The 21,896-nt window shown below is 43.2% G+C and overlaps 1 protein-coding gene across 1 annotated transcript in view; it reads left to right on the top strand.

Moving 5' to 3' along the window:
- Positions 1–201: 201 nt before the first annotated feature.
- Positions 202–21,896, top strand: part of LOC107382438 (alpha-1,6-mannosylglycoprotein 6-beta-N-acetylglucosaminyltransferase B) — a 247,027-nt gene continuing 225,332 nt past the window's right edge. Inside the window, exons 1-2 of the mRNA XM_054751824.2 lie at positions 202–624; positions 18,316–18,428. Of these exons, the coding sequence (XP_054607799.2) occupies positions 473–624; positions 18,316–18,428 (265 nt within the window). The 5' untranslated portion in view covers positions 202–472. The remainder of the gene's footprint in view (positions 625–18,315; positions 18,429–21,896) is intronic.

The raw sequence follows: 21,896 nt of genomic DNA, 5'->3' as shown, positions 1-21,896 counted from the left end.
GTGTGTGTGTGTGTGTGTGTGTGTGTGTGTGTGTGTGTGTGTGTGTGTGGGAATTTGCAAAAATAATTATAATGCTTAGTTATAACAACACTAGGCAGTATTGACATTCTGGTACATTGTTTTGAAAATCTCAACCGGAAGCACGGACCATCACCAATCAAAAATCCGTCACCTCACCGGCAGGCTGGCCACACTCGCCCAGGTTGAAGTTGAGCCGGGCGCGGAGCCGCTTCTCTTCTCCAGACCCAGCGGAGGAAACAGACTCGGCCCACATCTTTCCTCCTGATCCCGGCGCCGTTTTTATCCCGGCCCCGCTCCACCGGACCCCGCAGCCGCTTCCTCCGCCTGCTGACGGCACGATAAAAGCAGGTTCCCTCATAGACAAAGACACTTGCTGAATGAAAGTTTGTCTGATTTCAGAGGAGCGGGCTGCGGTGGGGGGTTTCTGGGTGAGCGCACCGACTGCTGCTGGATGTTACGCGCTTTAGGATGTCCGCTTCTCTCCACTTCCAGCTCGGGGGTTAACAGCGATGTCAGCGGAGACTCGTTTTGGAAAATGATTACTGGCAGCACCGACGGTAAAATAATGGTCAGAAGATGTCTAGTAACGTTCAAACCATTCAGGTAAGACCCAACGAGCTCCTTCCAGATGATCTGGTTCACGATTCCTCTTTTAGTAAATCACACGTGTCTAAAACTGAAACAAGTCACCCTTGCCGTCTCTCTAAGTTCGGAACCCAAATGTTGAAAAAGCATAGAGGCTAGATGTGCGCTCAGCAGATGTTTCCTTCTGCAGAGAGACAACAAGCAGCTGCACATACAGCAGATCTCAGGTTGCATCATTCCTGACTGTCCTGCTGGTTCCGTTCAGCCAGACATCGTGGATGGACCTGGCAGGAGCAGTGTCCTGTCTGCAGAGCAGATCCCACAGGAGAGCTGTCCACAGAGAATAAACAGCCACAGATTCACACCACCAATGTTATTTATTATTTAAATGATTTAAAAGCCGTTAGTGAACTAACATGGTTGTGTTAAACATCAGCAGGTGCGTGCGTTAGTGGTGAGGTAATCGTGTCGGCTCAGGTGAGCACCAGCACTAAAAGGTGCCGGATCCTGGAGCTGGGTGAGGAGGTGGTTCTGTCCAACAGAACAGAAGGAGTGAAGTTGTTTTTGTTTATGGTCGGGCTGTTTGTGGAGGTACCGGTGTCACATATTAAAATGTCCCAAATGAAATCAACGTTATTATTATTAAAATGATCAAAAATGATGAATTTTCCTCAGAAAATCTATAAGTCTGAGTTTTGTTCATTTAATTCTATCTATAAACTTTATCAGAAGAGAAAGCAATGCATAAAAAGTTAATAATAATAATAATAATAATAAGTCTGTAAGACCAGACTTGTGCGGATGCTGGTTGATCCCCAGTTTAGTGCGGTGCGTTACCAGTCATACACGTAGAGACACTGGTTTGCATGTCTTTTATAATCTTTTGTATCGTTTTTATGTCTCTGTTTTAATGTGGGCCTTGAGTCTGATAATAAAGTTGAATTGAATTGAATAATAATATAAAGAGCCAATGACATCATCGGGGCATAAACCAACTCAGACTCATGGCCGTGATTTGTTTCTTTGTTTAAACTAGTTCAGCTTTTCCCTCGGTTGACTCTACTCACCTGTTCCTTTATCGGTAATCACGTTTTACCCTAACCCAGCAAGTCTTCCTAACAATATTTCATCTTAAATTAATCTATTAATCTTTTTATTGCACTGCTTGAATTTTGCCTAATTATGTCACGATCTGCCCCTGCCCTCCTGACTGTCTCTCTCCTGCCCTGATTAGTCCGTATTGTTCTCACCTGTCCCTCGTTAACCTGCCCATGTTTTCTCAATTAGCCTTGTGTATTTATACCACCTGTCTGCACCTGTCCTTGGTCGGATCATTGTTTGTCGTTTTGTGCATGTTCGTTTGTCCTGTCACTCCCGTTCTACGATTAAACTACTTTTACTTTATCCGTGCCTGCTCATCTGCCTCTGGAACCCTCCACCACACTTGGTCCACCATCTCCACCCCCAGAACATGACAAAATAGTCAAATCTGAACAGAAAAGCATTAAAAAGTGTCCTTCTAAATTAACAGACTGCTGGAGAGACCAAGTTTATGTTTATTTATTTAGCAGACGCTTTTATCCAAAGCGACTTACACTTTATAACCTGTAGGGCATGTTGTGATCTGTGGGGGAAACCGGAGTACCCGGAGGAAACCCACCCATGCATGGGGAGAACACGCAACTCCACGCAGAAAGGCCGCAGCCGAGTTTCGAACCCGCAACCTTCGTGCTGCGAGGCAGCAGTGCCACCATGCAGCCCTCGTTGTAGAAATTAAGCCATGAGAAATCACTCTGAGGGCCACAAATGGCCCCCGGGCCACACTTTGGACGTGACTGATTATGGTAAAAACGTTCTGATCTTGTGTTAGTCATGAGATCGGGCTCATTTCTGTCTTGTGTTGTAGGTAGTTTGTGTTATTTGTCTAATTAAAACAGTATTAGTTGTGCTGTGCTCTGCAATAGACCGGCTCTCTGTCCAGGGTGTACCCCGCTTGATTGCCCATTGACCGCTGGAGATAGCCCCCCCCCCCGCGCGCGCGGCCGACCCTACGTGGACAAGCTGGATGGATGGTTGGTTCACATTACCTAAAGACTCAAACCACAAAGAACTAAACTTGATTTTTAATTTCCAATTAAACGTATGATCCTGTTTAACATCTGCATTAGTTACCCAAAGCTCGTGACCATAGGGGGTAGGAACGTAGACTGACCGGTAAATCAAGAGCGTTGCCTTCTGGCTCAGCTCTCTCGTCACCACGACAACACCCGCACAACACCCGCATCAATGCAGATGCAGCTCCAATCAGCTTGTTGATCTTACGCTCGGTTTTTCCCTCACTCAGTAACAAGAACCTGAGATCCTCAACTCATTCGCTGCCAGCTGTTTCCTGATCGCTAAAGCCCGTCGCTGCCAGCGTTTCTCACCATTTTTACTGTTTTTTTAAGAGTCGCAGAACGTTGCGCGCTGGGATGATGTCGGCGCCAAAACAACCAAAACAAAGCGTAGACTCACCTCTTACATCAGGAAGAATCCGCGCGTTTGGAGCGTTATCCGTTCTTTCATAATCCGTTGTTGAATTGTGATCGGCAGAAGCTTTTCCGGTTCGCGCCTCACTTTTTTTTTTACAGCAACGGCCCAAAACGATCTCCTAACACATGGATGTTCTGCCTCCTGATCACATGACGTGTGACGTATGCGGATGAAGATCGGCTTTAGAGCTGAGATGTTTGTTCTCACGGTGCGGGGGCTCGTCCGACACCCACACAGTAAAAACATGCACTTTAGTCGTCAATGGCATACAACGAGTTAAACTCCTCCAATTGGGGCAGGACCTCATCCCTGAGCCGGAGAAGGCATTCCACTCTTTCCATGGTCTCGATTTTAGAGGAGCTGATTCTCATCTCAGCTGCTCTTTGAATATTTATATTAGGAAACCTTGAGCTGCTCGTGCTACACATCCTTTAAGGATTAGTGTAAATCTGTGTGTTGTGTGTATTATTTTCATCAAAGCATGCATGCCAGGTGCTGTATTTCTTAAGGGTGAGGTTCACGGAGAAACTCATAAGAATTTTTTTAAAGTACGATTGGTCACTCTGACTTTCACGTACATCCATAACATGGAAATAGTCTTCTACCCGTATTTCCTGGATTAGCCATCGACAGAAACTGGTATTTTTGCTGCAAGTTCCATTTTTGACCCAAAAAGAAGGGCGAATGGAGGCAGCAGAAGAGTCATGTTGCTGTTAGCCAATCAGAAGCGAGATGTTTGCATATTATGAATATTAATTATCAAGACTCCAAATCCGGTTGTTTTCATCCCGAACATTCCTCCAACTAACTTCTACCCCCGAAACAGGAGTGCTCGAGCTTTTTTCCACAGAAAACGACTCACAAGGCTTTCTCTTTTTTACTAGAGACCACTCCAGATCTGTTCAAGTAGCAGGTGTATTCCCGTTTTAAGGTATTTACTGAGGAGAATCAAAAGTCTCCTTGCCATAAAAACACAGCCTTTGTATAAAAGTTTTATCCAAGAATTTAGGCCATGCCGCTGAGGTGCCAGAAGCAATGTCTTGAAAAGCGCCATTGCTAAAACCTCCAGACTCCTCCGCGGCCGGTGAAAGGTTCTACCTGGAGGCAGAATCAGATCTGGTGTGTGAAGAAGCCAGATAGCTGATAACACATCCCTCCCTCTGATCCAATTAGACGGAGCTGAGCGTTTACTTTAAGCTTGTTAATTAAAGCCTCATCGGGCAGGACACGGGCCTAATCCTTTAATATCACCTATCCAAGGCCACGTGGAAAAACGGCAAAATGATTAGAATGGAAACGATGCCCTGGGCTACCAGCAGAGCAGCTTCTGTACAGTCACTCATTTGCACAGCCCGTTGTTCTCGCGCTAAACACACAGAATTGATAAATTGCTTGCTTAATAGACAAAACTGAGAAAACCTGATGTAAAAGACATCGCCCTCTATCTTTTAAAGCCATCACTTTCTACTTTCATCTCTTTCTCATCAGTACAAAAACACAGAGCTCAGAGAGAGAGATGATGAAGAGCCAAGGAGGTCTGCAGAAGTGAGTAAGCTGGTGTTGCAGGTGGGGTCAGTGACTTCCCTTTTCAGCTTGCTGTCCAGACAGATCCAGCAGTGAGTGGATAATCCATGCAGATCTCCTTGGTTTGTGGCCTCGTATTGATGTTAGATCATAATCTTGGCATAAGACTGAATTTGCGTGAGCCGCCGCATCACTGCTCGCTGGTCCTCTGACACTGATGGAGCTGCTCTAATATATCCCACAATATGTCTGGAACAGATTTGGGGGGGGGGGGGGATATTTCATTCTTTCCTAATTTTCCTCTTGAGAGATGGAAAGTTAAATGAGGGATTGTGAGCAAACTTAGATGCTTCAGAATGTTGATGTGGGCTTTTCCAGTGTGTGTGTGTGTGTGTGTGTGTGTGTGTGTGTGTGTGTGTGTGTGTGTGTGTGTGTGTGTGTGTGTGTGTGTGTGACTAATGAAATACTTCACACTGAAGTGGTCATTGACACGCACTCCATTTTAAAGCCACTAAGTGTAATCTTGATAGTGAAATGTTTCAAAGCACAATAAAAGGCTGATTAACAAGAAGAAGGAACAATTTTTTTATAGCGCCTCTCAAGGTAAAAATCAGGAAGGGCTTCACAAGAACAAAATATGAAAATAACAAACGATTAAAAAAATATCGTAATGAGAAATGAGGAAAAAGGCTAAATTTAGATAAAAAAGTGGAAGGAAGAAAAAAATTTCCCCCACATCACCTATCACCACACGGTGCTCCGTTAAATGTGTTCGGACTGGGGAGCGCACATTTAGCAAAGCTTCGAATCAGCAATAAACGAATCGAGGAATTTAATTGATCGAGCCATTCGAATCATTCGATGATTCATTTCACCCCTAGATGGAATGATGTCCATGTTTAATGGCACAGGTCATTCAAAACTATTTATTTTGGATTACCAAAGAGGTGCAGGTCCAGGTGTTTGGTAAAGCTTTGTTTTTCATTGATCAGAGTCGATCATTCAGGTCTCCGTTCCTGAAGAATGCTGCACAGGGTTCAGCTCAGCGCAGCGATCATGCGCATGAATAAAATAAAGAAAGCATCTCTGTCAGTTTAAAAATACTTTCATGCAAAACACACACACACACACGTGCGCGCACGCACACACACATACACAAACTATTGCAAGCGCCGTAACTAGAGCTCAGTCAGCTTGTGTAATTTCATCCAACGGTTTACGTAAAAACGAACACTTTTATATACGTGTTTGAAGCCATTATGCAGCGGAACGCCGGCAACGAAGCTCTGCCTGATCAACACTATAAATGATAAATGACCCGCACTTGTATAGCGCCTCTCAGAGTAAGGACTCCAAAGCGCTTTACACTACAGTGTATCATTCATCCGTTCACACACTGATGGGGATGAGCTACGATGTAGCCACAGCTGCCCTGGGGCGCACTGACAGAGGCGCTCCACTATTTAATTCAGTCATTTGTTATTCTCCCAATCAATTACTAACCAAAACCTCATGCTTTATGCAAAACATTAAATGATTTTCAGCGTACCGATCTTTACAGAAAACATAAAAACCCTAAAAACTGCACATAAAATATATTTAAAAAACAAAATTCACTTAGTTCCCAAACTTTTCAGCCTGACCAACAGATGTTCCTTCATATTTTTACGTTATTTAGAAATTTTCATTATATTTGGAACATTTTTATTTATATATAAATATATAAATCTCTTTGTAAATTTTACTTTTTTTTGATTATGTGGCACACTTGACTTCCACATATAAAGCATCGGCATCTGCACCTTTTTCACTGCTTTTTTTACATTGTCGCTACGTCTGTCACGTTAGCGGTGTTTTACCATAGCTCCTACATCCGTCACGTCCCAGAGAAGGTTAAACCAACATCAAACCCAACGTTTGGAGCTCGTAAACTCCACACACCTCTCGTGCAGCACCAGCTGTCTGATGCTGCAGCAGCGTCAATCTTCCCGGCTGGATGAGTGAATTTCTTTATCAGAGTCAATATTCTGCTTCATAATCAGAGTCAGTCATGACCAGACAAAGTCATCAGTCAACAAAGACCAGACCTGCCAGCATTCATACGTTTTATCTCATATTTGCGCTCTTCATGCTGCGCGCATCTCCTCCTCTCCCCGACTGGGAGCCTCTCGGCGGCGGGAGGCGATTTTCAAACTCTAAAAACTCCCAAACTTTGCTCAGCCTGAAGGTTCCACATCTCCACTATCTTCTGGTGTAAAGTAGTAACTTCATGAGGATCATATTTGTAGATGAGACTTGTTAAAGTCAGCAATGAGGCTTTGGCGCTTTTAACGAGTAAGTCTCAACACTGACAACAACGAACTGAAACTAGAACCAACACGCATAAACAGACAGATCGGTCCCGCCTACTTACACTGTTGGTCTTTTTTAAATATCGTTGCTTGTCTTTTCGCTTCATCCTGCATCCTAGCAGCAACCACTTTGGCGCCTCTTGGGTCGGTGTTTGTTTACGTCATGCTGCATTCAATGTAATTGGAAAAAGGAGCTTCAAGCGCTTATCCTCCGATTTTGTTTTCTTTCTGGCCTTAGTGGGGGGGGGGGGCAATCGGGGTCGATCAGAATCGGGGAGGGGGGGGCAGATCCCCCCCCCCCGTCCCCCACCCTATCTGCACGCCTGACCTGAGGACTCGGGTTGGAGCATAAGGCTTTAACTGTTCAGTAATTATAGGGAGGAGCTCGACCATGTAGAGCATTGAAAGTTATAATCAGGACTCTAAAATGAACTCCAAAGTTAACGGGTAACCAGTGCAGAGGCATGAGAATAGGAGTGATGTGTGCTCTTCTGTTTGCTCCAGTTAGGAGCCTCGCTGCAGAGTTCTGGACCAACTGAAGGTGGTCAAGGGCTTTTTTTTTTAAACATGTGAAGAGTGTGTTACAGTAGTCCAGACGGGAGGAGATAAAGGCATGTAGAACCATTTCAAGTTCATGTTTTGACACCAACAATCGCAGTTTGGAGATATTAATTAAGTAATAAAAATAGTTTCGGACCAATGTTTTTAAGTGACCTTCAAGAGACATTGATTGGTCAAAAACAACATCTAAATTCCTTAAGTTTGTCTTGACGGCAGAGGGTAAATGGCCAAGTTTTAGACTAATCAGGGGAACCATGCTCTCAGGGGCAATGATCAGATATTCGGTCTTTTCAGAGTTTAACTGGAGGAAGTTATCTTCTAGCCAGCTGGTGATCGCTGATCGACAATCTAGTAATTCAGACAGTTTATAGAACTCAGAATCCTTAAAGGAGAAGTACAGCTGAACATCATCTGCATATAGGCGATAAGAGACATTATGAAAAGAATCAAGTATCTGTCCAAGAGGGTGCATGTACAGCAGAAACAACAGTGGACCCAAAACAGAGCCTTGGGGTACCCCACAGAACAGATCAGTAGAATCTGACATGGTTTGATTTATACAGGCACTGTAACTTCTGTCAGAAAGGTACGATCTAAACCCGTCTAGAACAGTTCCAGAGATCCCCACCGAGTCACCAAGTCAGTTCATTAAGGTGTTGTGATCAACAGAGTCAGAAGCTGCAGAAAGATCTAACAATACTAACACTGTAAACTCCACGTTGTCAGCAGCCATCATGATGTCACTGGAAACTTTAAGCAAAGCTGTTTCTGTTGAACGCTTTTTACCAAAACCAGACTGGAATTCATCAGAACTGCTGTGTAGTTCCAGAAAAGTCATCAGCTGATCCGCCACAACCTTTTCCAATATTTTAGAGATAAACGGTCATTTAGAAATGGGTCTGTAATTTTTAGGCTGAGATGAGTCCAAACTTGGTTTTTTAAGGATGGGTTCAATAACTGCATGTTTGAAAACAGACGGTACAGAGCCAGATTGTAGGGATAAATAAAAAAAAATCAACAATGCATGGGCAAGTTTGGTTAAACATCCTGACTAACAAGGAAGTAGGAATGAAATCAGCAGGGCATGAGGTTGGTTTCATGTAGGGCTGCAGCTATCGAATATTTTTGTAATCAAGTACTCAATCGAATCTTTTATTGATTAATCGAGTACTCTAATAAATTACCCTTTTGCGTTTGTAAACCATTATATCAAATAGCATGTTATAAAATATGAAAGACCTGTCATGACTCTCATTTTTCAGCCTTCATTCAGCTCACCTGGTCCCCTCACCAAGCTCCTGACAAGCCCTGTTTCCCTGGCAACCACCATCAACTCCATTCTTCTCACCTGTTCCTGTCATCAGCTTCATCCACTTCACCTGCTCCTGACTCCTCAGCTCATCTCACACACCTGCTTCCCCTGCTATAAAAGAACCATCCTGCTATCCAGTCTCTGCCAGATTATTGAAAACATTTGCCAGTAAATTCTCCAGATCTCTGCCTCCGGACCTTGTTTTTCTCCTGACCCCTGCCTGCCATCACGACCCTCGCCTGTCTTCTACCACGTCTCCAGCCTGCTCCCTGTACCTGCTTGTGCCGATCTGGTTTTGACTCACGCCTGCCCTCCGACTCTTGCCTCCTGCCTCGCCCTCCTCTGGTAACTCCACAAAAAATAAAAGATTCTTTTTATATACTTTTACTGTGTTTGGCGTCTTCACGGGTCTTCTGAGTTCAGTTCATGACAAGACCTCTTAAAGAGCAAGCAATTGCCAGTTATTCTTCAAGTTTTATTCAAAATTAGTTTTCAAAACTTCAGCACTTCAACTTTATTTCACAGTAAACAAATGTCCTGATATTTCTGATTTTATCCTCAAAGAATGCTAGAAAGTTGTTACAGTCGGACCTTGAGTAAACCGGCATAAGAGGGGCGTGAGGTGAAACAATCTGGTTTATGGTGTCAAACAGGACTTTAGAGTTACTTTTGTTTACAGCAATCAGCTGAGCAAAGCAAGTGGCTCTGGAAATTTTCACCGTATATGTTTGTGAGGACCTCCATTGACTTCCATCCATTCATTTTAGTAGCTCCACTATGCCAAACCCTAACCATAGCCAATACGGTTCTGTTCCCATCCTTAACCTAAACTAAAAGTTCATGCGCACCATACCTCTAAGACCAAGTTTTAAGGTGCTTCATATTGTGTGGACCAGCAAAATGTCCCTACAATGTAAAAATGTCCACAAATTACAGCTTAAAGTTCAAACGTATCCACTTAAACCTATAACGACAAGCACACACACACACAGACACAAAAGCTCCAATCTCTCCAGTGCAAATGAGATGTACCTGTGTGTGTGTGTGTGTGTGTGTGTGTTATGCTGGTTCACTAACAATGTACGCATCTGTGTTGACAGAAACTGTCTTTAGGGCTGCCAGCGGAGGCTTACATATGTGCTCTGTCATAAAGTAGTCCCATGTCCAAAATGGTGCCTGTGATTATTTCCACTTGCAGTCATTCTGCTTATTTAGGCCACTGGGTAGAATTGGAATTACCTTGTCAGGAGATCGGGGTTCAAATCCCGGTCAGGTCATTCCAAAGACCTTAAAGTAATGGGACCCAATGCCTCCCTGGCTGTCCTTCAGCTTAAAGGGGTTAAACCAAATAGTTCCCGAGTGCAGCCACTGCTGCAGCTCGCTGCTCCCTATGGGGATGGGTCAGATGCGGAGATGAATTTCACCAGTGTGTGATGACTGATGGGACTTTGACTTTAAAGCTTTTTTTTTTTTACTCACAATGCTAGTTGGATCCATTCATTTACTGTGTTTTTGCTAAGCTAAAGCTAATAGAGCTAACGACTGTGCTGGTCAGAAATTGTTTTTCCCACTTATCTAACCCTGGGAAATATTCCAACATACAATATTTCAATTTTGGGTGGAATATCCCTTTAATCGTGTAACCAGAACAGTAACAGGAACATCAAAGATTATTATAGGAGTTCATAGTTCATAGGTGAATGTGGATTCTGGTGAAATGTACTTTTTTGTGGTTCTGCTCTTATAAACCCAACAAAGTCCAGCTGTAGTTTATATCAACCAGTCATTGACAATCCTCTTGAGGTGCATATTTCATGGAAAACAGATGGAGAACAAATGTTTTTTTTTTGTTGTTGAACAAAAAGTTATAATTTTCTTACCTTCAGTTCCAACCCTCTGTCCTGATTATTTGTTGTTCTATTCCTGTTTTTAATGACGGCTAAGCTGGAAGCTCCTTCCCACCTTTAAACCACGCCTGTGAAACGTTTCACCGGCCTCATTCACACCGAGTGCAGAACGAATGCTGTGGATTGTGTTCTGAACATCTCTAGTTCATGAGATAACATGTGTAGAGAGCAGCTGGTAAACAAAAGCCACACGGGTGTACCATCACGCACTGTAAACCAACATCCCTGCCATTAATATTAACAGAAAAAGACAAACAGATTGAAGCAAAGTGAGTTTTATTTTAGAATTAACCGGATGCACTTCCCTGCCACACGTCTCACTTCCTGTTTAGCTCACGAAAATTCCATAACTGAATAACGGTCTGCGTGTGGATTTAAAAAAAAAAAAAAAAAAGAAAACCGTGAAAGATTCTGTGGCAGCACATCTGGATCCTCACCGTGCCTCAGCCCGTTTGGTCGTCTGGTTAGACTCAGTGGTCTTTGTGCGGATCTGCGTCCATTCCTCACTCACTCTTTACACCGAAACACCCCTGGGCGAGCCAAAGCATGGCTGCATTCCTAACAGATCATGTGATCAGTTTGGGCCCAGTCAGCCAGACCAGTAATGGTTCTTTTATGTGTTTTTGATGGAAACTCGTAACAGCAATAGCAGCACTAAGCAGTTTATTCCTGACCTTATTATTGCTGTACTGTAAGTCTGACCAAATGCAACAATGAGCCAAGCCTGCCTTCATAGAGAAAGCAATGGTTCTAAATGTGTTTGACTTTTCCTTTTGTTTGGCTTCTGATGCATCGTTCATATTCAATTCAATTCAAAAATACTTTATTAATCCCAGAGGGAAATTGATTGCTGTAGTAGCTCAGAATAATAATAATAATCAAGTCATCAAAGAGTTGTTGTATATTACAATGGCTGTTGGCAGGAAGGATCTCCAGTAGCGGTCAGTGTTGCAGCCAAACTGAAGAAGCCTCTGACTGAAGACACTCTTCCGTTGTCGGACAGTCTTGTGAAGAGAACGCTCAGGGTTGTCCATCATTTCCTTGATTCTCTGGAGAATCTTTCTTTGCATTATCTCCTCCAGCGGTTCTGAAACTGCCGAAACTCTGGCTGAGTCCTCGAAAGGGCTTGGAGTTCCTCCATCTTGTTGGCCAGTGATCTCACATTGCCCGTTATGATCGTTGGAAGAGATGGTTTGAATTTCCTCTTTCTCTGTCTCCGTTTTGCTCCCGCTCTGCACCCACGCTTCTTGCGTTTTAGCTCATGTGGGATTTGTGGCTTCAGTTGAGGTATTATTTCAGCCTTTCTAATGTTAATCAGCTGCTCCCGATTGTAAACCAGCTTGTTGCCATGGTTACGCATCATAACAAATGCTCAAAAAGGGGAAAAAAGCTAAAAAAAATAGCAGTAAAAATCCTCCAAGCCTCACAGCACCAGAAACAGAAAAGCTACTCCAACATGCAGCTGCGCAGAGCAGCGCAGTTCCGGAAAAGAAAGAAAAAAATATATATATATATATGCTCGGTACCATTTAGCCAACCTTTATATATTTAATATTTTCTGAAATATTTGCCAAACCGATGCATATATGACTGAGATTTAATAAAATGGCTGTAGCTGTTACATATTTACTGCCCTGCCTTGGCCTGTATGTGTGTGTGTATATATATATATATATATATATATATATATATATATATATATATATATATATATATATATATATATATATATATATATATATTGCACCAGTTTTCTCTAAATCTTTGAGTTGCTTCTCTCTCTGGGGTAAGCTGTGGAGCAGGAGGCTTTTTAAAAGCAGGATTTGACTTGTTAGTCATGGAGGCTGACTGGCATTTTGTCCACCGGATGAGAATCATAGACAGCTTTTCCTCCCTGTTCCTCCAGCATACTAAGATAACCCTTGATCCGCAGAGACCATGGAGAGAAACTGAAGTAGGGCAGGATTCAAAAGCCCCCATTTTCAAATTCTTAAGTCAGAGATCAGATTTGCTCAGAGATCTGAGTAATATTTGATTTTCCAACGTGAGGAATGATCTTTCAAATACCAGATCAGTGACGCCGAGCAGAGATGGAGGCTCACATTGTTGATGGAATCGTTGAGTATTAAACACATCAAATTACCATGATATAAGGACCTCTTTTCTAAGTAAACAATACATGCTTGTTTGTTGTTATTTTGAAATTTAGACTTTTGATCTATCGTAAAAATGTACTGAACATTCTAAAATACTTTGTCCCTTATAGGCATGTTGATGTCACGTACCCAAGGATTACCCCAGTAGTTGAACCAGATTAAATCAATGTTTTTTTTTTATATAACTAGACAAAATGTGTTCTTGTGATTGGGGTGGGCAGCCTTTAGTGTCATTAGTTGTAGGTTTCTGTTCACAGTGCTGGTTTAAATCACATTATGCACAACTCTGATGAGACCCGGTTACGCCTTCACTGCTTCAGCTTTGTGTAGTCCATCGTATCGACTGTCGTCCCACAGCTTGTCAGCTATTTTAAATGGATCTGGAAGCTTTGCGCTAAGCACAGTTCGCTTAGAGATGCATCTTTTCCAATCATCTGCACAAAGATGTGTTAGAAGATCTAAAATAGCTACACCCACAGACTTTATTTTGCTAGCTTAAATCGTGCAGGCTCAGCTCTGGATGGCAGCTGCAGAAGCTCCTTTGTCCTGCACCACATAATTTTCAACACGCCTTTAGCATGAGAGAGAAGACAGTCTCTCCACACAAGTTTGAATTTTCTAGTAATAGTTGGGATGGCTAGTTCATGTACACATCTTCACTGGAGCACTTTAAAGTAAACCACAGCTGTGAATCAAACATCCATCCAATTTCTGAACCCGCTTTGTCCATGTAGGGTCGCAGGGGGCTGGTGCCTATCTCCAGCGGTCAACGGGCAATCATGCCATACCTTACCATCTTTATTTATAATGCACATTTAAAAACGGCATGGCAGCCGACCAAAGTGCTGTACAGGATAAAAAGTAAAAACACAATATAAAACAATACACGGTCAACAATAAAATGCACAACAAGGCAGATAATTACAGTCAATAAAAAGACACATAATAAAATAATAAAACTCAGGGATTTAAAAATGCCCGGTCGTAAAAGTGAGCCTTCAGCAGCGATTTGAACCGGAGGAGGGATGGTGCCAGCCTCCATAGGCGTCATTTTAACCGGGGACACCGGGGACATGTCCCCGGCAAAATTTGTGATTGGAAGCTGTGTCCCCCCCACTTTCAAAAACGCCTGCTGATGAGGATTTTTGTTTTACCAGCTCAGATCTTATCCAGGGGTCGGCAACCTGTTCCCATCAAAGAACCGTTATTACCCGTTTCCCACGGTAATTTTGGACGGAACTTAATAAGCAGTGACTTAAGTGAAGCAGGCAGGTCGCGCTAGAAATTTTCGTTTAAAAAGATGTCATAAATGTGTTCCCCCGTCATTTTTATTACTAAAATATGAAGTAAAAATTCACAATTTAATTTTCATTCATTTGTCATTAATATGTAGTCTACACCCGTGCGTTAAGTGGACCATCTTCCAGTAAACGCAAAGCATCCAGTCACCTCTCCAAATGCGTAAAATGTGCATCAGCCGCTAGTTAGGCGCGCGCGCACCATCAGCTGATCAGCCCAGACAAGAGCAGAGCAAATAGAGAAAGAATAGAGGATAATTGTGTCTGGATGTGGATGGAGATTACATTTTACAGCAGCCTGATCATCATTTAAACACGTAAACCATCACCTGTCTTCTAGTCCACGCTATCAGCATTATTTTAATTGGTGTGTGTGTGTGTGTGTGTGTTTTCCACTTCAAACACTGGTCTAACCAACCAGACCAGCGTGTCCAGTAACATATTAATGTTACAATTAAACAGTTTCACTTCATGTAGGCTAGGAACGTTTCATCTGCCGTGGCCCGACCGCTTCTGCTCCACATAAACTTTGTGCGTGATCAAATGTCTCTACGCTTCATGCGGAACTAGACGGGAACAAGCGCTGTTCAGCCAAAGTTTCATAATTTCATAAAAAAAACATTTTCCAAGTGACACATCCCTCAGAGAGACCGGGTTTCCAGAACGCTTCAGTGGGAGGAAATCATCGCATGCGCGTGGTTCTGCACTGCGCTGCACTGCGAACCCCAGATCTTCAGCTCACTGTCCACCGTGGGCGCTCCGAGCCGCGCTGAACACAGTGTCCAGTATAAAGAGCTCTGATGTTCTGATGGGAATATTTTACCTCCGCGATGTGCCTAAACGATTAAAATGTCAGCTCATCCATGAGCATCCGTGTGCGTCGGGGTAATTTTTTCAAACCAAGCAACATCCTTGAGTTCATCTGTCAAAATAAACAGTCAAATGGAAATATATGTAACCTGCCGTTTAACTGTTTTGCCTTCCTGTGAAGATTGTTGCAAAGAGAAACAATTAAACTTGATTAACCCTAGAGCCACGCAGAGAACCATGCAGTGCGCATGCGGGAAGATTCCTCCCACTGAAGCGAGTGTTTTCCAAACCCTGTCTCTCAGAGAGACTTGTCACTTAGAAAATGTTCCCTGATGATGAAACTTTGGCTGAATAGTGCTTGTTCCTGTCTCCAATGTGGCGACACATCCAGGAGCCGTCTGAGGAGAATCCCAGAATCTCACATCCTCTTCAGCTCATAAAGTGCCTATATGATTACGCACAAGCGTGACCGGTCAACCACCGCAGACCGGGTTGGACCTGTTCAGGTTTACGCAGACAATCTACATTTAGAATTGGCATACAGGTGTAAAATTAATGCAGTAAAATATAAAGCATTTTATTTAAGTATCCATTTATTATTTTACAAGCACAGAGAGTTGCATCAGATGGATGGAAGAGCCGCATGCGGCTCCAGAGCCGCGGATTGCCGACCCCTGTGCTAGCCTACTTTATTGTCCCCAGCAATTTTTAAACCCCACTCAAGTGTATGGATATTGTCCCCAGCAATTCTGAAAACAAACTGACGCCCTTGCCAGCCTCACCGAAAGAGGAAGAGCATTCCAGAGTGTCGGAGCAGCGTAGACAAAAGCACGCTGCCCCCGCGTTTTGTATTTCATTAATGGAACACGAAGCAGCAGGCAATCAGCAGACCTCAACGCCCGGTTTGGCACATATCTAGTGAAAAGATCCGACAGGTAATCCGGTGCCAGACCGTTCAGGGCCTTAAAAACAAAAGTCAGGATTTTAAACTTGACCCTAAAGTTTATGGGTAGCCAGTGGAGCCGCGCCAGTACAGGTGTGATATGTTCTCTCCTAGGAGTGTTTGTTAAAAACCTGGCTGCCGCGTTCTGTACGACCTGAAGCCTGTTAAGAGCGGAGGCAGGTAAACCAATTGAAATGGAATTTGCATAATCCAGTCGAGAGATGATAAAAGCATGGATTACGGATTCCAGGTGTGCTCGTTTCAGGATCGGTTTTAAGCAGACTAGTCTTCGCAGCTGATAAAAACACGATCTGACCACTGCGTTAATCTGAGGGCCCATGGAAAACTGTGTATCTAATTTCACCCCAAGGTTGGTAATCAGGCGGGGTACACCCTGGACAGAGAGCCAGTCCATCACAGGGCAACACAGAGACACACAGGACAAACAGTCACACACACACACACCTAAGGACAATTTAGACAGACCAGTCAACTAACATCATGTTTTTGGACTGTGGGAGGAAGCCGGAGTACCCGGAGAGAACCCACGCATGCACAGGGAGAACATGCTAACTCCATGCAGAAAGATCCCAGGCTGGGAAGCGAACCCAGGACCTTCTAAAGCTTGGTTTATGCTTGACGCATTCACTTTCCGCGCGGTGATGCGGCTCGCAGCTGGAACGCGCTTCACAACTCGCAGCGTTTATGGTTTGTGCGGCTCGTCTCTGCGGTGAGCCAATATTCTCCCAAACTGTAGGGGGCAGCATGGAGCTCTATGGCATGCATCCAACACTACACCATAGTAGAAGTAGAAATTACTGTTTACAACATGGTATTTCAGCATTTTTAACAGCGTCCTCGTCTTTTCCGACAGTGCGAGCTATTTCTCTCCAAGAATTATTAACAACATGTTGATCACGGTGATCTCTGAGAGCTGAATCATACAAATGTCTGTGTTTACGAACCTCTGCCGTGCCGGTCCGCCATGATTTTCCGCGTCCGACCGTCCGCATGGTTAGAAATTTTCCGAGGTGCGCGTTGCGGAAATCTTGGGCCGTGCGGAGACGCGGTGGAGGGGCGTGGTTGTTAAAATGACGCAAAATGACGCAACTTTTCCGCGCGGAGCCGTGCGGACCTCGCGGACGCGTCAAGCATAAACCAACCTTTACTGCAAGGCAGCAGCTCTAACCACTGTGCCACTGCGCAGCCTTGAATCAAACATAATCCTTTTAAATAGCTATACACAGGTACAAGCTACTTTCTCCTCTGGCTGAATTCCCTCTGCTTTTGTCCCTCAGAGTACAACTTGCAGGGCATTTATTCCTAATATAGACAGCTGCAAATGTATTAAGCATATGAGTAAAGTTCCTCTTCAGTAACATCCTTTTCTCTTTACTGTCGTGTAAATAGTCTTTGAGATTGTTTAAGTTTTTTGAGTTACGTTGATGGTTCCATGTTGAGGTTTGCATAAAAAAAATCAAATGGGAGCCATCCACTAGAGGGCACTGCAGTTTCTTTTGACATTATGTTTGTTTTGACATAATGTTTTTCAATGGAAGGCCAGCGTTAATTGTCTTTTAGGCATTGCATGAATTTGTTAACCTCAAAGAAAGAAAAACTGTAGTATTATTGATGTATTTCTTTTCAGAAACCACAACATCTTTACTTGTCATTCTTAGCTCAACAAGAACTATTTATTCTTTATGTTTTTACAGTATTTTAGTTCTTAAGTATAAATGAAGGTGTTCACACCTCCCTTTATCTCTGGCACTTCTCTTCTACATGTAAGATTAATACTTGGGACCATTTTCCCTTCACAGAAGGACAAACGTTCCACCTTATTTTTGGATTTAGCCTCGATGTATTTTGAACAAAAATAAAACAACTCCAGCTTATCTTAAGTGCCCCTTGGCTTTGAGATCCCACTTCTCTGCCTGTGATCAATGTGCTGATTATGCTCTGCCTTCCGCAACAGCTTCCTGAATTTTGTACTTTTATTCCTTCCTTCAGCTTCTCTTTGACTCTATTTTCTCCTCTATTGGTTATTTTCATCTGACTTATGTCATCTTTCATTTTTCACTCACTCAGTCATTTGCTATTTTAAAATAATCTGCCTTTAATTACTGCTGACATGTAATTTAGATTCCTAATTTAGCTTTTCCTGACTGTTTAGGCCCACTGCATGTCTTTACCCAAGTCACCTGGACTCTGCTGTCATATCAGAATGACTTGTTCAAAGTTACTTACCTGTCCTGTAAACGTGTTTGCTCCTCCTTCTCCTCCTTTATTCTCTCTCCTTCTCCCCTGTGCTGCAGGATATTCGTGGTAGGAGTTGGTTTCTTCAGCCTCTGCTTTCTAATGACGTCTCTGGGGGGGCAGTTTTCAGCCAAGAGACTGGGGGACTCCCCTTTCACCATCCGTGCAGAAGGTAATGACATGTGTGTGTGAGTGTGTGTGTGTGTCAAAAGCATCTTAGTGACACAGATTAATAACAGGGATAATTCTGAGATGGGTGAAATTGGTGTTTGTCAGAGATGTGACGTTAGTCTGTGGGAGGTCTGGAATGTGCTGAATGCAGTCAAGCATGAAAGTTGGAAGAGTCCTCTGGCTCTTATGAACTTCTGACGTTGGCTTCATTTTCACTGAACTATTTTCTCTGACTCTGTGACGAGTGAATGACTCTGCAGAAAGTGGTTCTGTCTTGTCTTCGGTAGAGATGAACTCGTTGTTCTGAGGGGCTGATATGAGTTCCCCCCCGTGATCTGTGAATATATACTTTTGGACAATGCTGATTTACTCCAGCTATACCTTACCTAGAATTATAGCTTATAAATAGTTATTATCAGATAGGGTGAGACTAGGGATGGGTACAGAATTCGGTACTTTTTAAGGTACCGACCGAATTCCACAGTACCGACTGAGCACCGATTCACGTCATTTCAAACGGTGCCTCGTTTCGGTCCCCGTCCTTCATAACGAGAACTTGCCTAGACAGCTGCGCATGCGCAAGAGCGTTATGTCGTCGGTCGCTGCGAGCGAGTTGTAAACCGAGCAGCATGGTAGAAAGAACGCACGCTAACGCTTGGGTCCACTTCACTAAATGTGATGGGTAACTGGGTGATGATGAAACCAGCGACAACGATCTAAGTGAGACATCCTCATCTTAATCTGCTCCGGTAGGTAAATATAATTAGCTTGATATGTTAGCTTCCGTTTCGCTAGTGGTGCGTTCGCTTTCTCCTCGGAACTCCAAATTCCCGACTAGAAGAACATGAACGCACACTAAAGTTTGGCTTCACTTTACTAAATGCGACGGGTGATTGGGTGAAGACGAAACCAGCGACAATGATCTAAGTGTGAGGCATCATCGTTTTAATCTGCTCCAGCAGCTAAATAAACTGTTTAAGATAACGTTAGCTTGATATGTTAGCTTCCATTGCTACCATTGTTATCAGCTAATGGTGCGTTCGCTTTCTCCTCGGAAATTCTAACTTCCCAGTAGGAAAAATCAAATGAAAAAGGACGGCAAAAGGAATGAAGATACACAGTAAATTTAGTTCACAGTAAAGATGTTTGCTTCAGTTTAATTATCAGCTTATAAAACTACAAGGACCATGTTAAAATACAAACAGTTGTATGTTATTTATCGTGATATTTATCAAATATTGTTCTATATTGAGAAAAATATATATTTAATTATAAAAAATAATTAAAATAATAAACACTCAAAAGTATCGAAAATTGGTACCGTTAAGTACCGGTATCGATTCCTAGGTACCGGGAATTAGTACCGAATCAATTCAAATGTCAAAGGTACCCATCCCTAGGTGAGACTAATATTTTATGCAATTTATTTTAGCAATGGTAAGCTAAGGACCAGGAAAACCCCAATGGTTTGATGAGTTCAGATGAACCAATCACCAGGTGATGATGATTTCAATCATGGCGGGTAATACTGACCTATTCTGATCTCAACAGGGTTTCTGTTTAGTTGCATCTCTAGTGTTCAGTGTTATCACACACATTATTCTAACAAATGCTCAGCTTTATTATAGAGATTAAACTTCTCCTGTTTTGGAATATTTGGCTAGTTTTACTTTGAAAACATACTTTAGTGTGTTTTCTTGTGTATTTGGTTTGAAATGTGACGTCTGACCATCCCTAAAGTTATAAAAGTGAGCTATGTGGAAAAGCCACATTTACAGATACATGAACAGTAAAGCCCTGGGCTGCCACCTCACCTTGGTGGAGGTGATCTGCTGCTGTTTGGATCGTGGTTCTGCGTTATCACCCAGTTTGGCCCAAACTCCAGCTGCCAGACAGATGGACTCACATCTGGCTCTAGAACACTTTGGTCTACACGGGAGATCATTGTGGACTAAGTACCTGTAAGGAGCCCACACCATCAGCCCTCCACCACCTGCAGCTGGTCTTTGAGCTGATATGATGTGTTTGCTTTTCTCCAAACTTGAAGCTGTGCATTATGGGTAAACATCCAAAAACATCTGTGTCTGACAGACAGAAATGTGATTTTTTTTTAGAAATGACCTTTAACTCATTCACTGCAAGCCCTTTCCTGATCGCTAACGGCCTTCGCTGCCAGCGTTTCTCACCGTTTTTACTGTTATTTTAAGAGTCACAGAACGTTGCGCGCTAGCATGATGTCGATGCCAAAACAACCAAAACAAAGCGGAGACTCCCCTCTTACATCAGGAAGAAGCCGTGTGTTTGGAGCGTTATCCGTTCAATCATAATCCGTTGTTGAATTGTGATCGGCAGACGCTTTTCCAGTTCGCGCCTCACTTTTTTTTTACAGGAACGACCCAAAACGATCTCCTGACACATGGATGGTCTGCTTCCTGATCACATGACGTGTGACGTATGCGGATGAAGATCGGCTTCAGGGCTGAGATGTTTGTTCTCTCAGCGCGGGGGCTCGTTCTGATGCTCAAACAGTAAAAAAAATGCAAATGACGACTTTAGTCGTCAATGGCAGTGAACGAGTTAATATTTAATAGATTGGTGCAACAGTCTGAGATCTGAATTCAAATGTGAACAGCTGATGTCCTTCCTGATAGCATTGTGCTAACACACACCTGTACGCTGCAGACCAGCAAACACTCCTGCGGTTTCTTGAGGGCTCGTACTGACGATGATCTGTTAATCATCCACTAGGCAGCACCTGGCTGATTCTTTACCTCTGACATTCTGCGGAAACTAAAAAGATGTATTTGGTTATTTAGTTACTTCAGAACAGAAAATGTGGATATTTTTTCTGCTGTGGCTGAGTGCTACTGGCTCATGTCTGAGCTCAGCAAAAAGCCACACCGCACCAGTGGAGGCATAAGAGAGAGGGTTGAGTCGTGTGTGTGTGTGTGTGTGTGTGTGTGTGTGTGTGTGTGTGTGTGTGTGTCAGAAGGGTCATCTGGGATCACTGTGTCTGAGATAAATTGAGATTATGGATTTTGTCTGATAAATTAGGGTTTTTTGTGTGAATGTAATTGATTGATCAGCCGTTCGTGTGCTGCAGCCTGGGAAGACATCTGGAGCACGCTCATTAAAAACTGCACTGCCTCTAACTGTATTTACCCAGAGGAGCTAACTGTGTGTGTGTGTGCGTGCGTGTGTGTGTGTGTGTGTGTGTGTGTGTTTTAATCATTTATCTGCTTAAATGTTTTAAATCTCATTTGTGTACAGTGACATTTAGCCAGGCCACATTTGTTTGTGCTTCACTTTTTTTTTTACCTTCTTGCCTCTTTTTATGTGCCTCTCTGTGGTCTACTTCCTCTCAATGCTTTTGCTGCTTTCCGCTCTTGTGTGCTTTTGTTTTTGTCATGTGTTTGCAATGAGCTGGCTGGAAATTGGCTGTTAAATGGGGCGACGGCAGCAATGTGGG

This window comes from Nothobranchius furzeri, chromosome 7 (assembly GCF_043380555.1).
Source record: "Nothobranchius furzeri strain GRZ-AD chromosome 7, NfurGRZ-RIMD1, whole genome shotgun sequence".
Classification (NCBI taxonomy): Eukaryota; Metazoa; Chordata; class Actinopteri; order Cyprinodontiformes; family Nothobranchiidae; genus Nothobranchius; species Nothobranchius furzeri.
Note: the sequence above shows the minus strand (reverse complement) of the source record. Positions and strands in the feature narration are given on the sequence as shown.